Below are 17,299 nucleotides of genomic sequence, written 5' to 3' on the forward strand. Positions count from 1 at the left end.
TTTTTATTCCGCGTAGGTGGGCTGTTTCAGCTTGAATCTTCGCGGGGGTGGAAGGAAGAATTAATTATATTCAAAAGAAATCTCTCGAAGGTCGATGAAAAGGAAAACCTAATAAGCGCCGAGCGTCAAACGCGGCGGAGCCCGTGAGCATGGCAGGAGGTGTAGGACCTCGAGGGTGGGGACAGCAATTCCATCCCCCACTCTCACCCCCTGCGTTCTCATCATCCCTCTTTCTCATCCCTCGTCCAGGGTTTCGAGAAAGTGAGCAAGATTCGTCTCCTCCTCAGCCTTACTCGCATCGGGATCACGCTCGAGGAGGATAGTTTCATTTTGTTATCCCCTGCAGCGGCGAATGTGAAAATCAACTTTACGAGAAATCAAGCCAGAGATCGATCTCGAAGTCACACGTCTTCGCTTAGCCGCAAGGCGTCGGTTCTCGGACGCGAAAGTCAGGAAGCAAAACGAAAAACCCGCCAATTTAAACAACAATTTAGTTCAATTCTTTGCTAATGAACATTGAATTGAAAAGACAAAAAAAAAAAAAAAAAATACGTGTCAATTATTTTTTAACATTCTATATCTGACGAATCTAATGAAATTTTTCATTCAAATACCTAATTCACATTGAGAATCTTGAAAGCGGTGAGACGCGTCCAACCGCTGTCACCAAAACTCGAAGTGCCTGGATAAACGGCGAGTCCGAGCTATGTACTCGAGGATACTGACTCCTGGATCGTCCTGGCGTCCCATACTGATGCAGCGTAATAATTTTGCATGAGGGTCGTGTCGTAAAATACCCTTAGCAATTGGATTACCCCTAGGTGCACGATAGTTTATAGTAAATTGAAGCAAACTGCAGCCTCATGCTGTTCACGTACCGGCAAAATTCCACTTGGCTCAAGTACCTATATGTGGACTATAAAACCGCGGGTTCGCGACAGTCGACGGTTAGCTCGGTGGTCAGGTATCGAAATGCGCCTGCGTTTCCTGCCCACACGCCTTGATTCAGACTCCACCGCCACTTTTTGTCGCTGAGAAGTTCTCTGGCAAAGTCCCTATAAACTTCGAATCACGCGGTACTGAGTACATCAAGATTAAACCGGAGTAAAAAGTTCTCAAGGATTCGGAAACCCGCGACCTATTCTGCGGGGGAATGACATCTTTGAGAATAATTTCGTAAGGGTTGTAGTGGATTCGTCGTAGCTAATGAGATAATTTTATAGATCTTGAATGAATTCGTGGGAATAGAAGGAATGTTTTCAGGTTAAACATAACTGTAATCAAGTACGTAGATATTTTTACGAAGCCATTTCACGTTCACTAAACAAAAAACTCACGAATTCTCATAACATTGAAGTTTATTTCCAACCGGGATGCATTTGTCAGTATTCCGTTGTACCAATAATTAGCGCAGTTTCGAACTGCCCCTTCACCCTCTGCTTCGCTCTGCCTCTCTCTCTCTTCACGTTTCCCTCGATGAAAAACAGAGAACGACAACTTGTTACCGCTTGAACAATCACCGTACGTCTGTCTACATTGGACAGAACTACGCGCGCATGCATTTCACGGTGTTCCTGCCGCCGAGCCACTTGGCAAAGCCAACGCTAATTGAACCCGGACGAGGATGACAAACAACAACAACCCCTAGCTACCGCACGTTGGGCGGAGCTGGGCACGATACTAAAGAGCAAAGTTGACCCGACCAGCAGCTGCATATGGTATTGTTACAGGTGCTGTATTTTGTACTCGTCATACGTCGTGCGCTTATTCGCGTGTACCTGGGTGCCACGTGTGTGTCTATGCACAACGGATCCAGGAGACGACGGGCGAAAGTGCCGGCTTACGGAGCGAAGCAGGCCAAGTGGCTGGAAAGAGCCGCGGGATTTTCAGGTATGAAGACAAAGCTTCGCAGTTTTACGCGGAAATCATTCACTGGCACAAATTTCGGTGGGGTAGAAACTTCCGGGTAGTCCGAGCTAGGCTTCCAAGGCTGATGGGAAAATAGATGGCGAGACTTTTTTGAGCGGTACGATTGAACGAGAGTCGGAAGGCGGGTGAATCCATTATACACCTGTAATTCATCGGTAAGGAAACGCAAAACATGGATACGAGTGTTGGCGGGCGACTCGGACGGAGGAAGTGCAATTAGAAAGCACTCAGGCCGACGTTCGCTAAATAACAGCTGGTTTATCAATGCATTAATATCAGTTTGACGGGCGTGATGGAGGTGCGGGACCGACCGGCTTATCCCTTCCAGTCGAGGAGCATTGTTCCGGAGAACAATGCTTTCCTGGGTGGTTAATGTGCCAGGAATACATGGACATTGTGGAGGTAGCACAGTGCCGACCCAACGCAATTTCTATCTCGATTAATGAAAGATTATCCCGACATGGAGCCCCGAGCCCGTCTTCGCCCCGACTTCACCACCCCCAGAAGGCGGCGCGCTCACCACCCGATCCCTTGGTCTGCAACACTTTAACGATCGATCGGAGCTAATCGATACCACTTTCCTCCACCGACCGAGAACCAATTTTTCTTACGTTTCACCCGATTATCGTAGTGCAAGTCGAGCCGGAAAGATTCATCACCGACCGTCGGCAAGCATGACAGTGTCGAGATAAAATGAATGCGCAAAAAATTCTAAATCCATTTTAGAGGGGGATGGCCAAGGTCGAAACAGCTGACATCCGTATGATGCGGGTCAGGCTCAGATCCCAACGAAAACTAGAATTTTCTTCTCTTAGTATCAAAGTTGTATCCATTGTGCGGAGAAGTTGCGGACGTGACTCAAGACTGAACTTACAGACTTTAAACTTAAGTTAAACTCGACATTTTGTACGTGATCAAGAGAGATAATGCCAGCGAAACATTTTTTACACTGTTTTTAACGCCTTCCCTTTACTTGGCTCGAGAACTTTGTTCGCTCCATTCTCAGCAGCAAGACCAATTTTACTGCTTGTTGTCAGTTTCGATCATTTCATGCAACAAAGTCTTTGACACAGGTAGACGAGATCGCGTTGAACGGACTTTGGTGGAGATCCGACACCTCTGGTCTACCACCGTTAATATCATATAACTCACTTGGCCTCCAGCTATCAGCACTGTCTTCTCATTACCTTGAAAATAGCGACTGACTGTCCAAAACTTGATGTTTCATGATGCGGTCTTGCCCAAACTGCAAGGACCAAGTGAAATATTTGAAAAATGAAGAAAACCAAGCACTTTGGCGTTCCGGATCGTGGAACGAAAATTTATTCGTGGCGATCCCGCTATACTCCGCATTCGAAATTCCATGCTCGTCCAGACACCTGGTCCTTGATAAATGTCCGATCTTAATCCATGGGCAAATTCAGAGATATCGATGTTGACGAATCGGTCAATCACGACGGACCAGGTTTAACCACATGTTTGAGTTCTGCAATAGATCTGTGTGCTTACGCCTGTACTGTCACCTCCGTGGCCCGTGATGTGCCCTTGGCACAGTTTGATCCGTACGAGGGGTGAAACGGCTGAGGGGTGACAGGGTGTGTGTGGGAATACACTCGAAGGGTGGTTTATACATGCATACACTACGTGGTGAGGGGGACGAGAAGCGAATCTATTTGTCTTCTGACAAATTGAGCTGTCCACTTTCCTTCCACCATACCAGGCAGCCCACCACCGCACTCCCGCTATCGTCGACATCTTTAATGAGATTCAGTCACGGAAAACACGACCGCAGCTGTAACGCCAACCCTCCTCTTCCATCCAACGTCGCATCTCTTTCCTGTTGGTGGAAGTGGAAGTGGAAGTGGAAGGTGGAACGGGACACCGACAAGGACAGGGAACACGACGGCTTATTATACTACACTACACACATAGTTATAGCAGCACCGACCCTCCCTTTCCTCCTTTCGCTCTTCACCCCGTCTGCCGTGGCTCTGCTGGTATGGCACTCACTTACGTTGACGGCGGGTGAAGCGACCTCGACCAGCGACGCCCCAGGACCACTTGAATAATCCGACGAACGAACTCGCCGACCGACAAACACCGTTATGTCTTATTGGTATTATGCCGTAACAAGGCGGTGCTCCAGACTCATGACTAGGACCTTCGGAGATATGGACATTCGGTGGATGTAAATAGAGGGACGCCAAGAAAAAGGGACTTCTTAATAGCTGTACGCTGTGGAGGTAGACAGAAGAAATTAATTGAAACGCTCTTTTAACTGTGAGACATCGTCAAAGAAAATTTATAAACAAACCAGCTAGTCTCCACTTTTCAAAGAATTCCTCTCGAATTATTCGGTGATAGGACTCTTTATTCTCGCTTGCTATAGTCGTATTTACTCGGGCAATGTTTCAAGGATTGATGTTCGAGGTGAAAAATTTGCAAAACGAAACAAAAACCCAAGACGGAAAGATGAATTTCAATCGAATGTGACGTGCCTCTACCACATGCGTACATAGCTAGTGTTTTTCTCAAAAGTACTCGACAGTCTCTGGGGAGCTGTCAAATGCACATTTTATGAAAAATAAAAAAAGCATTCACGGTTATAGAGTAGTGGTCTGAAGCGTTGCCAGGCACCTGGAGAGTGGTTCTAAAATAAATATATAAACGCCGTAGAACACCTTACTCTCCCCCCCCCCCCCCCTCTCTGTCTCTCTCTCCCCCCGTCTTTCGCTCTTTTCCCTCGTGTACGCGAGGGCTGTCTGACCACGAGGGTTGAGCGAACTTGCCTGGCTGCACTGACTCATCGTCACTGGAACTTTGACAGATATTTGAAACGGTGTGAAACGAGTTTTATTAGAACACTCTAGATCCGCGATTCCACTCAGACCTCTGGATCATATCGATCTGCATCGGGCGCAATATTTCTGCACATTTTTGTGAGCTGCGCCCTTCGAGCTGCAGCTCAGTCTCACGTCGAAGAAGGTTTCGGCTGCAAAATAGGGACGAATAAGGGATTCCGGAACATCCGGCGGCGACCGAAAGACAGAATCGAACGACGATTGCTGTTTAGCAATGCAAATCTTTAATCCGGAATAAATTTTGCCAGCGGTCAATTCTGCATACTGGACTGCGTTCAGCGAGCGGCAGAAGCGAGGGGTGGAAAGTGGCCTGATACATTTTCCCCGGATACGTGTGTCAATATATATGGAAATATACGACCCTCTCGTTTTATGTGACAGGAAGTGATGGAGGACGCGCCATTTGTGCACTTTGGGCGATAAAGGTCACCAATTCACTTGCCTCCAATTATTTCCCGCTCGGCGCGAGGCCGTCTTGCTTCTCTCTTCCGGATACGCGTCGCGACGCCTAACCTTCCGTTATTGCAAAGCTTCCTCTTGGCGGTGGCCTACGAGAGAAGCTTGCATTCACCCTCGTCTCTTGCCCTCCTACCGATGTGTCTCGCAGCGCGTGGCCTACTTCCTGCAAACCCAGAGGTGTCTACCCCTCCGGTAATAGAAATGGAATATGAAAATAAAGGAAACGTATACTACGCGTCGGTCGTGGGGGAGGAGGGTGGATAAAAATAAAGAGCGTTGTAAGATTCTTCTGCAACTATAGGAGCCCGACCTACAGCTTATAGGTATGCACTGTCGCCATGTTGGCAGAAGAATAAATTCAAATGCTTCTGAGACTCTCACCCCTTTTATACACATATCCACCATGCTCGCGACTCGGTCTATGAAACACTTTGAAACGTATTTGATTAAAATTTTCGATCCCTGACACGATGACATACGTACAACAGTAAAAGCTCTGTGAATATATCCGATTTCGGTTTCGTTTTGGCAGATTGAGAGCTCCGCTTTGCGGGGGAGAGTTCGTTAGTTTAATATTGAAAATTTTTTGGGATTTCAATAATTCTCCATAAGGCTTAAGCTTTGTAAAGTATTTTCAGAATTTAACTCTTAATCCTGAAACCTGGGTTACTTTTGAACGAGCTGATTCGAATTGTTCGATGCGCATCACGCATCCAGCACAATATGTTTGCAATGAAAAAAATATTACAAATAATTGTTTCGGTTTTTTTTTTTCTTCATAGCATTGCAGTAGAAAGTTCAAAGATGGTATATGGATTTTTGTAGATTTTTTATAATCGATTAAGTTGGTGAAAAACATGCCGGACAAAAATGATTCAGGTTTCTGAGATAAGGATAGCGAAAAACCTTTTACGGTTGAGAGTTGATTATAGAACAAAAAATAATTTCTCTTCTCAGTTATGGGAAATGGAAATGACATCGAAGTGAGAAAGTTGTGGAAAAAAAAATAATAATCACGTCTAGTTACAAGGCCAGATATTCTATTCGCGACCATATGAGAAGAATGAAAAAATCAAAAAGGTGTTTACATATAATGAGATGAAATTGGGGCGAAGGAAATGAAAAAAGAATAATCATTTCCATTCACATTTACGTCCGCAATGAAATCGGTTTCGATATGTTTATTACATGGTCGTTCGATCAACGTCTGGTTCAAAGTGCTCGCATTTTATAACTACTACATCATATTTCACCGGTTGTATACCCAGCTCCTGTCACAAGCCCACGAAAACTGTCTGCTCAAGTGGACTATTTTAAAAAGCATCGTCTCCATTCGCCTGATATCCCGAGAAACCTTTGAGGATATCATTTTTACTTTGCCATCAGCGACGATATGAAATTTTATATCCACCGAACCGTCCATTGCGAATAAACAAGAGTCGCCGTTATTTTTACTTGCATAGACAGAACGTTTACGGTGTCGAGTTGTTTTTGTTTGTCCATCCGTCTGTTAAACTCAATATTTTTGACGGCTGAACCGCATGATATCAGAGCTTCTGACGAGCCGAATGGTGCACTGGAAAACAAGAAACAAAAACAAAACAAAAAAGAAATACTGAAAAGGCCAGCAAAAAAGTCGTACAAGTTATCAGCTGCAAAACGTTGAAATACTCGTGAAAACTGGATAGCAAACCGGACGCGAGATGCGCAGAGTCGTAAATTCTACTTGTAATCAGACTCTTTTTTTTTTCTTTGCCTTTTCAAGAGGCAGAAAGTACCTGTACGATCTTACTTCCGAGTTCTGCATCGCGAAGATATTGCGGAGCCTCTCGAAACAGAGAAAAGTTGAAAGTTAAATAACGTGGTTTTGTTTATTGCTCTGAAACTTTTTCATAACAGGTATCTGAGTGCCAGCCCCGTTGGGTACATCGCGGAAATGTGGGTTGAGATGCTTTGTCATCTTATTTTTAATCTGGAGTTATAAATATGATATCGATTTAATTTTGAAATATTTATTTGGATTTCCTGAACTTTGAAAAAGGTTTGTTTCTTGAAACGGTGATGAATTCAAGGACATAAAGACGGTTGATCGATCTCACGTAAGAAAACCTGAATCCTTGTATCCATTACGCCAATTACAGATATATGACGAAGTTAGGCAAATAATTGAAAAAATTAATTCGTTACAAGTATATTTATATTTACCGTGGATATCACGACATGAAACACGTACAAAAAAAATCGTAGTAGAAAGAATAAATATGTTTAAATAGTCAACAATATGTCTGATTAACTAGTGATTAACCACGTGATACGGAACTACCGTGGATAATCGAAGATGTAAAACTACTGGAACTAGAGATCTGTCTAAAAACGTGGAGTAATACTCTAAAATCATTCGATCAACACTGGCTTTATAACCACAAATAGAACAACTACCAACAGCTGATCTGCGTATGTAGAGTCTGTGATTTATTGCTCATTAGAATCATCACTGTGTTCTTGCAACTACTTCGGTTTCTTCTTGATCGTCCCCGTGTTTGAGGGGTTGGAATAGCCGGTGCTGTTGGAAGAGTCAGTGCTCGACGATGCCTCGCTGTTCTTCTTGGTGAACATCGGTATGCCGGAGGACTTGTGTTCCGTGGTTGGAGGGAGAGAAATATCGGTGACCTTGCCACCGAGAACGGCCTCGACCTTCTGCACGACCTCGGCCTTCTCGGCGTAAACAGGACTCGGCGACTTTTCCAACTTCGGCATCAGGTCCTCCTTCTTTTTGGAGAACGATGGTATCCTTGTGACCTTGGGCTTCTCTTTCAGCGGGGGTTTCTCGAGGGTGAGTTGATCCCTGTCGAAGCTCCTGTCCTTCTCCGTGTTCCTCAGGTTCTGGCACTCCGGTGAGGGGATCGCTGATACCTTTGGTATGTTTTTGTTGTCCCTGGTCTTGTGCGGATTTGTGGAAGGCTTGATTATGATCTTTGGCTGCTTCAGACCGGCTCCCACTCCCGGGCCTTTGCAGCTGTGCGGGGTTATTATGATCTTCGGTTCCAGTCTATCCTCCTGGTTAATCAGCCTTTGACACATATTCGATACACTGTGACTTAGACTTTGTCCCGACTGTCCCAAGAGGTTGCCCACTCTTGGAGTGATTACGATCTTCGGTTCCACCGCGGGTCCCTTCGTCTCCCAGTTTTGCGTCGGATTAACACTCGGCTGTAAACTTTCGCTGCTGTTGGTCGAGCAGGAGTTTGGGATCAAGTTTTGGCTCGAGCCACCACCGGCTGTCTTGCCAGAATTCGCATCCTTATCCTGGACAGGAGGAACTGTGATAACAGCTGGTGATATATTGCCGTCACTTAGACTCGCTAAAGGTTTGTACCAGTTTGGATTCCCGATGCTAAAATCAGGGGCAGCACTTGAGGGCTCTATGGGCTTCGGTTTTGTCCTGTACCAGTTCGGGTTACCAGTCTTGTTTCCCAAGAATCCAGCCGCCTGGTTAAGACTCGGTGCTGACAGCTGTACGGCAGCTCTGAGCTCCAGCCCGTGAATATTACCGTTGATATTTCCTGAGCTCTGCGACTGGTTCATCGTCTGCTCAGTCGCCGGAATATGCTCGTTGCGTTTGAAGGCCTCGATGAGATTCGGATCCGAGTTATTCTTGTTCGTCGAATCCTGCCGCTTCAGCAGAGGCCCGACGTGCAGGTTCGTGGTTATGGGCTCAGCCTCGACCTGCTCCCCCTCCTCGGCAAGGTCGAGGCTCTTCGAGGTGCCAAATACTCGCGGTGGTGGAAGCGGAGGGAGGTTGTGATTCGATGGTGAATTCGGCTGCGAACCGTTCTTGTAGTCCTTCAACGAGTTGCCGTACTGCTTGGGTAGAAAGAGACTGTTCGGTGCCGGTAAAGACCGGCGTTTCTCGATGTCCGGTAGCACCTTCGGATACTTCCTGCGCTTTATGGTCCTCAACGCCTCCTCCGGACTCACGGTGTCCCGCACCTCGGTGCAGGGTTCTCTGCACGTGACGTTGATGTCGCCTCCTCCGAAGGTCGTCAGCTTCGAAGTGACGTGCAGGCTGCTATCGTCCGTCGAAACCTGGTCGTACAGGTTCTCGCTGCCCGTTCCCGTTCCGATTGAACTCTGCGGTGAACCGATCCTCGGCAACCGTGACTTCAGTTTGGTGTTCACCTTTGCGTAAAGACTGCTTCCACTACCGTAGTCCGATTCGCTGATCTTTGCTGCTCCATTCATCGGCAGTGGGTCACTTTTTGAATGGTGATGTTCTATGACCACAACCTGTGGCGCAGTGGCCCCCGAGCTCGAGTCCGGCGTCTCGGAGTGAAGATCATCCAGGCGGTTCTGGAACTGCGATGCCTCCCCCTGTGCCAGCTCGATCGGAATCTGGTTCAGTACCGACTCAGTCCTGGTCGCTGGAGTCGCGTCGATGGCCACTGAGACCTTCGGGACTCTGGAGGGCTTCAACTTTTTCCCGGGTCTCACGGTGATCTTTGGATTTGAATCGTATATCGGCTCTTCTTTTCTGCTCATTATCTTCTCCAGTTGGAGCTTGCGACGCTCTTCCTCCTGCTGTTTACTCAACTTCTCGTGATGCTCCTTCTGCAAGGTTTCACGTGTTTTTCTCAGGAACCTTGGAGAGCATCTGAAACAATGAAAGAAATCGTTCTGGTTTGTTGAATCGATCCTGAGTTGGCTGCACAGCAGTGACCAGCAATGGCTTATGACAGAAATGGTTTTCGGGGTACCGAATGCGGAGACCAGCTGCTACTGAGATATGCGTCTACATGACACACTTTCCTTTTACTTTATGCTCCCATCTAGCATCATCGCGAGGGTTGTAATTCGCAAGGGGACGACGCACAGATGGTACTACTCTACGAAAGTTGATCTCGAATCTGGGAAACAGTGCCGGGAAACCTGGTACTCGAAACACCCGTGAGGCTGACAAATTCGTGCCATTAAAGATGGGGAACATTGCATCGCTTGACTGGGAGAGCTGAACCTATTGCGGGAAAACACTTTCGAAACTATTAACGGGCCGTAAAAAGCACGGGCGTTAAGTGTCGTAGAGAAGGCATTACCGCTAAGTGGTCATGCGTGAAATCTTTTGCTTGTCCATCGATTTACGCGATCCTATGTCTTCCGCAGACGCTATTTACCAAGACACCAGCAAAGCTGTCTTATGTGCTCGACTTTTGGAAGAGTAAGTGTATCTGTCAATTCCTTAGAGAAAAGTTTTAATTGCGTAAGAGTTCCCACAATAAATCGCTTCATAGTTCTTTCCTGGATACTGCTGGCTGGCTTTCTCCTCCCATCAGGGGGAAGATTTTTCAACTATTTCTTGTGTCAGGGTAAGAAACTGATAAAAAAAAAACTTACCTGTGAACTATTTCCTGCTGAATCCACTCTCTGACTTTGATGTGGGTGTCGATGGTCGAGCTGGAATTTTGTCGCGAGAGTTTCGACCGTCTACCAAAATTTGAATTGTTGTCGTAAGCCTTGTCACTCTTCAGAACCTCGTTCAGGTCCGGTTTGCTGTCGTTCTTGTGCCCGAGTTCAACGTTCTTCACGCCCTGTTTATCCACCTTTGACCGCTTCGAGCCCTCGTCCTTCTGGCTCAACCTTCGCTTCAGGCTCTTTTCCTTGTTTTTCAGGTTGTGCCGCTTGTGGTAAAGGTAAAAAAATGCGGTTAAATTTATCAGCAGGAACACCACGCCAAAGCCAACGACCAGCGATATCGCGGACGAACTTCGACTCGTGCTCGACTCCGGCGTCGTTGCGACTTCTTCGTCCGCTCCTGCACTCTTCTCTCCGGTATTCGCCTGGTTGAACAGCCCCGGAAATCTATTCATGCTCTCCGTTTCCGTACCCGATGACTCTCTCGTTTGCTCAGGTCGCTGGTAAGTCTTTACTCCGTAGTCAAATCCCGGCCTTGCCTGACCTGAACGGTCAGTTATCCCATCAGCGATGTCCAAAATCGTCGGTCTTCGTCTTACCGGCGTGTCGACAGGCGCAGGCATAGTTTCACCGTTTGGCCGTCTGATTAATTCCGGTAATTCTTCGTTCCAGAACTTCATCTCTGCATATCTGTACCGTGTACCAACTTCCGGTGGTATGGCTGAAGTTAGAAAATAGATTCAGGAGGGATTTTGATGGAAAGTTATTCAAGTCTTTGGTTTGATTTGTATTTTTCAGCTTACGTTTGTAAGTGTAACCTGGCAAAGATTCAAGAGTGATGATCTTTGTCGTTGAAAAATCAACATGCGATAGAATCGATCAATTGAATCGAGAATGTTCTGGGTCAAAACGACTTGATATGTCATCATTTCAAATGTACGAATACCGGAGAAAATTTCGAGGTATACTTTCACCATCTTAGAATGTGATGGTGAAGTTTAGAAGCATAAATACGAGTCATGAATATAAAAAAAAAAAAAAAAAAAAAATGGAAAAGAAAAATTTTCGAATAATTACTTGAAAATTTTGAGAACTTGACTCAAGTGTAGATAAGGTTGTAAAATACTGGAAAGAAAATGCGATTCAACTAACTTGGGAAACTCTTAGCAGTTCGAAAAGAGTTACACAGTTTTGAGAGTGTAAAAGAAATGGTGAAAATTTAGTCATACTCACTCAGGTTGAAGTAGGTCTGATTTTCGGGGTTATACTCAGGCCAGTCGAGTTCATACTGCTGCCACTCCTTGGCTCCATCGGTCAGGAATGTTGATCTTCTCGGGGCATTAGGATTCCTGAACAAACGTAATTCAGCCAAGTCAAGATAAACGCACGGTTAACAAAAGGCTGTGAAGCGGGCGAACCTCTCGCACGAGTTGGACAAACACAAAGGGGGAGGTGAAAGAGAAAGAGCAAGAGAAAGCCAGACGGGCACGGAAGACCTTTTAATTAATCAGAAAATACTAAGCTACACAAATATATCCTTTGCGGATCCCTTTTCGCCAGTTTCACCTGTAATGATACACCAAAGTCCGATCGGGCGATGCGCGTTTAAGCGAGCTACAACCCAAGGACCGACAAACTTGAGCTATTTGGTCCAGTGCATTCGTTTTTTTTTTTTTTTTCAAACTGCCACCACCGCCGCCACATTTGCTTAGGACGTTTGTTCGACAGTATAGAACTGTCGTTAGTCGATCCCAAGCAAACAGTGGAGCAGACCGTTAAGCGGAAGAGGAAGAAGCTGCGGGAGGACGTAAAGTAAAATTTAAATTCAACCAATCGAGGGTTTCAGGTGTCGTTGCAATAATTCTTCGCTGCTTAATTTTCACTGCTTTGAAATAAAACTCGTATACTGTGAAGAGGATGTTCATTGTGATCAACCGTTCGTCGGGTACAATTTACAATCTACCCACCGTCGACTCGGTTATGGTTTCGTCAATTTCATCATACTTTGTGTTGCGCACCTGACCACTCGGTGTTCCCCAATCAACACACGCTGCTGTGCTCGTTCACCAATTCGGTAAAATTGAAAGACTACAATCGAAATCCATCAGCGTGTGATTGTTTCATCACGAGTGACGTTACTCATATAACGAAATATCCGAAAGAGGAATTTGGTCGAGCAAAGACCAGCGTATCGTCGAGTGATCATTAAAAAAAAAAAACAAAAAAAAAAAACGTCATATCCTAACTTTGTGAGAAGCGTAAGAGACTGTCTCTTCCAGAGTAATAATCAACTGCCAAATTTAACGGTCGTTCAAGATTCGTTCCGATATATTTCGCAGGCCTTTAGTCGTTTGCATAGCTTTGTTTAACCGAAGATTTTCAGTCTCGTTTCTTCGCCACGGAGTCGTGAAGTCTGGGTAACACAGCTCTAAACTACGCACCATTAAGGAGGGCTGGTGCCTCTGTAACTTGTAAATTAAGATCGCGATTCCGAGATGCTCTCCTCCCGAAGGACCGAGATCGTTGAAAACCGTGGTTAATTAGCCTTTTGTCTAATTAGAGTTTGCCGAACCCGGGAATATGGTTAGGCCTATCTACCTGCAGAAACGCACACCATTTCGAATCGCAGCCACTAATTAGAGACTGGCTTCACCGTCGCAACGAAATACCTCACGCAGGTATATTTTTATTGTACTATAATTATCGATTAAATCGTATTTTTACCGTCATCGAAACTTCTCCGTTCGCTTAGCCGAGCAACGAAGTAATTTTCAAAATTTTATCACATCCTGTATCGAAATGTTGAACCATTTTTTTTCTTCTTCTTCTATCTACGTGGTTAACAAAAAATTTTTCGAGTATCACATTTCCGTCTAAGGAACTCTCTCATCTTGTTCAGTTCATCGTTGTTATTTTATTTATTTATCTCTTTTTCCGTTCATCTTTTCTATCCACCGATTTGGTACACCTGCGAAGGGAATTTCTGTTCCAATATTTTTTTTTTCTTCTTTTTTCTTGCTTCCTTTTCTTGGTCAGGTTATTATCAATGTTGGATTAAAGTTTTATTTCAATTTGGGAAAAGGGAATTAGATCCAGGAGAGACGCAGTAGGCAGCTACCGACGGAAGTATAATTATACGGTGTGAGAAACGCAGCCGGCTGCTCGGTCAACTCAAGATTTTCTCATACCTCTCTGTTCCTCTTTCCTTCTCCCTCTCTCTCCCTCTCTCTCCCTCTCTTGCCTGGTATGAAGGTGTCCATATTCCAGCTCTTTACCACTCTTTTTATTCAACCTTTTTCCGCACCTTGCTGAACGAGCCTGGCGTCCAATTACACCAATCAATACAATGCTCTCGAGTTCTCTGCGTTTCGAAGTATAATTATCTGCAGTGAGTCGGGAGAGATCACGCTTAAAGAAAAGACGCGTGCTCCTTTTACCGAGAAAATCTAGGATCTGTCACAATCGGTGTATGTTTAAGGGGATATTTTGGTCTAGTAATTTGAAAAAATAGATTCTTTCTTCTCCACATTTTTAAAATTTAGACCTCAAAGAATAAGCCTCTGAGAGGATTTTTGGAAATTCAAATTATTTTCGGAGTCACGATTATTTTTATGACGCGCCAACTATATCGGTCTGGCAGGAACGAATCTTCAAACGCGTTTTTCTCGAAACTACTTTTTCCGAGCTTGTCGACATGATATGTCAAGTTCTACTCGAACGATTCTCTTGAAATTTGGTGGAAATCTTCTTTATCTATCACTCTATAGTTTGACCCTTGGATTTGGAGAAATTTTTTTTTTTTTATATTCTTAAAAAATTCGGAAAGGTCAAAAAAAAAAAAAAATAATGGGTACAGAAAAATTGTTTTTTATATCGTCGCCATTTTGTAGATTTTTTTTTTTTATTATTCTTTCCAAGAGTCAAACCATAGCGACATCCTTACCAACTTAGAATTTTTCAAGTTTCTTTTGTTTCGGACTACTGTAAGGGTTTAAATCACGTTGAGCAGGATCCACCTTTTTTTTGTAGCCTCCACTTCAACTCTCTACGAATTTTTTGATTTTTTTCTTTCCAAGATTTCTATTTTCTGTTCTGAAAATGTCAATAAATATTATATATAAAAAAATGGATGGTAAAAATGTTTCTTCTATTTCTTTTTTCATTTTACTTTAAAAAATGCCTCAAACTTAGCCCTCTAGACCAGAATATCTCCTCGAACGATTTTTAACTGCGGCTTCGCGAAGCTTCGATCTGCACTTTCTTTCACGGAGAATCATCGATGAATTGAAATTGAATCGAAATTACTTTACGTGCCTCTTTAATTAATGAGTTTTTCATCGACGTGGCTGGATTTTTTTTTTTTTTTTTATAATTCGGCATTAATTTAAACTGAATCAGTGACACCTTGAAGGAAATTAAAATCATTTCAGACTACGTATCAAACGGCTGACAGCAAATGTGATATTATTATAGTCCAACGGAAGTCTTCACAGTGCAGCAATGCAGCACCTCGTTTAGGATTCTAATTTCCTTTCAAAGTTGCTATGCGTAGACGTAAAATTTAACGTGAGAAAATCTAGCGCGTCGTTGCACAGCTTTCATCGCTTTGATTCCTATTCCGAATCTCCTCGATCCTCTTTCGCTTCCGTTTCTCCCACCCTCGTTATCATCCCGACAAATTCAATTACCATCGAATTTTCAAGCCCGCATGGATCGTTCCACTTTTTGTAATCCTCACCCTCAGGCTTCGCTGCAACTGACCATATATGTACATTTTATATATATATATATATGTATACATACAATATGTATATTATATCCATTTGCCCGGGATAATGGTTATTCGAGGGATCTGGTTTTGCCCGTAAGCTGTTAAAATTACGCTTCATGTTCTCGAGGCTCCACTCTTTTTATTCAGTTCATATTTGTATCCTCTATTCTGGTCAAAAGTTAACCATCCAATCTACGTTTTTCTCGTATACACGCTGTTGTAAATGTTTTTGTCTCTTTCTATCGGTACAGTCTCATCTAGATATGTTTATCGATCTACTGGTTTTGTTTCTCAAAATTACGACAACTGTTTCACCATTTAACCCGATAAACGAGGTTCGGTAATTTCAGACGCAAACTTAAACGGGGTAGAAAGTAAGACGAAAAAATTTTTATCTATATTTAATCTTCAAACCTGTTGCACAAATTGTATAGAGTATAGTATAGTGAGTAGTAGGAACAGGAGAGATCAGTTCACATTTCATGTATATATAGGAACGCAGGGTTTTATTATTATAACGGAATTACTTAAAGGAAATCATGCAAAATCATACTTTTCTATTGTCAATTTGAAATTTGAAAATTAATCAATTTCCGATTAGTCAGAATGATATTGATCGATCGATGAACGTTTGAAAAAACGTAGTAAAAGAAGGAATCCTCTTAGGGTGATATAGTAATTGAAGGCGTGGGGTAGTTAACCCTAATCGGTCATTTGGGGTGAATTTCACCCCAAACATTTTTCAAACTCCTCGTAGAGTCGCTTAGTCGTGAAAATGGACCTAATGACGCCATTATTCAGGTGAAAAAAGGCCTTTTTCAATATTTTTATAACTTTTTTCCGATGTCTTACAATATTTAAACAATCAATTTTCGTTGGGAAAACTAAAAGAGCTTTTTTGCGATCCTTAAACGATACCTGGATATATAAATTAGAACTCATTTTAGATTTAAGTAAAAAATCACTTTAGGGATGAATTTCACCCAGTGTGTGACAATTATGCGATTGCACCAAAGTGTGGCCGACTAGGATTAATTAACAACAAGGTGACAAGGATCTCGATCGTTAGCCGACTTACCCGGTATGCGCGAAGTTACACCACCAGGTCATCATCGCCTCGGAGAACAATACTTCACCGATGTTATATCTCTCTTGTAAATGGTACTTTCCACCACCGACCGGGATACCCAGGATGTAGGGCAGCTCCTCCCCGTGGACCGTTCGCTGGTGATGCTGCTGCGGAATGATAAAATCACAATGCGATCTTCCCACTTCGAACCGAGAGGTGAAATTGCAAAGATGGAATTTACTATACCTTGCGTGATTAATTCTCCGAACGACAGTACAAAATTTGAGACGAAAAATTTTCCCCATCACCTTTCGATAATACTATTTTTCGAATAGGTAACAAAACAAAAAAGAATAGAAAAAATGTCACCCTTATTAAAACGATTTTACGCACCCCGTAGTAGTCCTGCATCGCTCTCGGATGAGAGAAAACGTACATGTAGCTCTTCGGGTTGACTTTCGCGTGCAATTTACCGGTCATGAGGAGGGGGGCGACAGTGCCACTGTCCGATAACGCCTGCAGGACTAATTCACGATTTTTAATCGCGAAACCGTTCGTGAATCCGTCCGAGTAATCACCGTAGTGCTCCAGGATCTTTGACAGCACCAGTTCTGGTTCGAGCTCGTGCGTCGCCTGGACACTCAAAAACACTTTAACATCCATTTTTGGTATTCTTACGATACTGAATCACGGAAACGAGGGCTAAAGCCGTTTTTCAAATTTTTTATTCACTTCAGTCATGACTAAGGATGTAAACACTCGTGTACACTCGACTTCAGGACGATCAAGACTTCGAAAGACTTC

At 43.9% G+C, this 17,299-nt stretch overlaps 1 protein-coding gene across 2 annotated transcripts in view; it reads right to left on the minus strand.

Moving 5' to 3' along the window:
- Window positions 1–7,496: 7,496 nt before the first annotated feature.
- LOC124406271 overlaps window positions 7,497–17,299 on the minus strand; it is a 51,518-nt gene continuing 41,715 nt past the window's right edge. Inside the window, exons 8-12 of one of the 2 annotated variants that reach the window (XM_046881626.1) lie at window positions 16,889–17,128; window positions 16,505–16,659; window positions 11,889–12,004; window positions 10,638–11,376; window positions 7,497–9,900 (exon numbers count right to left, since the gene is read on the minus strand). In XM_046881626.1, the coding sequence (XP_046737582.1) occupies window positions 7,758–9,900; window positions 10,638–11,376; window positions 11,889–12,004; window positions 16,505–16,659; window positions 16,889–17,128 (3,393 nt within the window). In that variant the 3' untranslated portion in view covers window positions 7,497–7,757. Of the gene's footprint in view, window positions 9,901–10,637; window positions 11,377–11,888; window positions 12,005–16,504; window positions 16,663–16,888; window positions 17,129–17,299 lie in introns of both variants that reach the window. The other variant, XM_046881625.1, reaches the window with a different exon arrangement.

This window comes from Diprion similis, chromosome 5 (assembly GCF_021155765.1).
Source record: "Diprion similis isolate iyDipSimi1 chromosome 5, iyDipSimi1.1, whole genome shotgun sequence".
Classification (NCBI taxonomy): domain Eukaryota; kingdom Metazoa; phylum Arthropoda; class Insecta; order Hymenoptera; family Diprionidae; genus Diprion; species Diprion similis.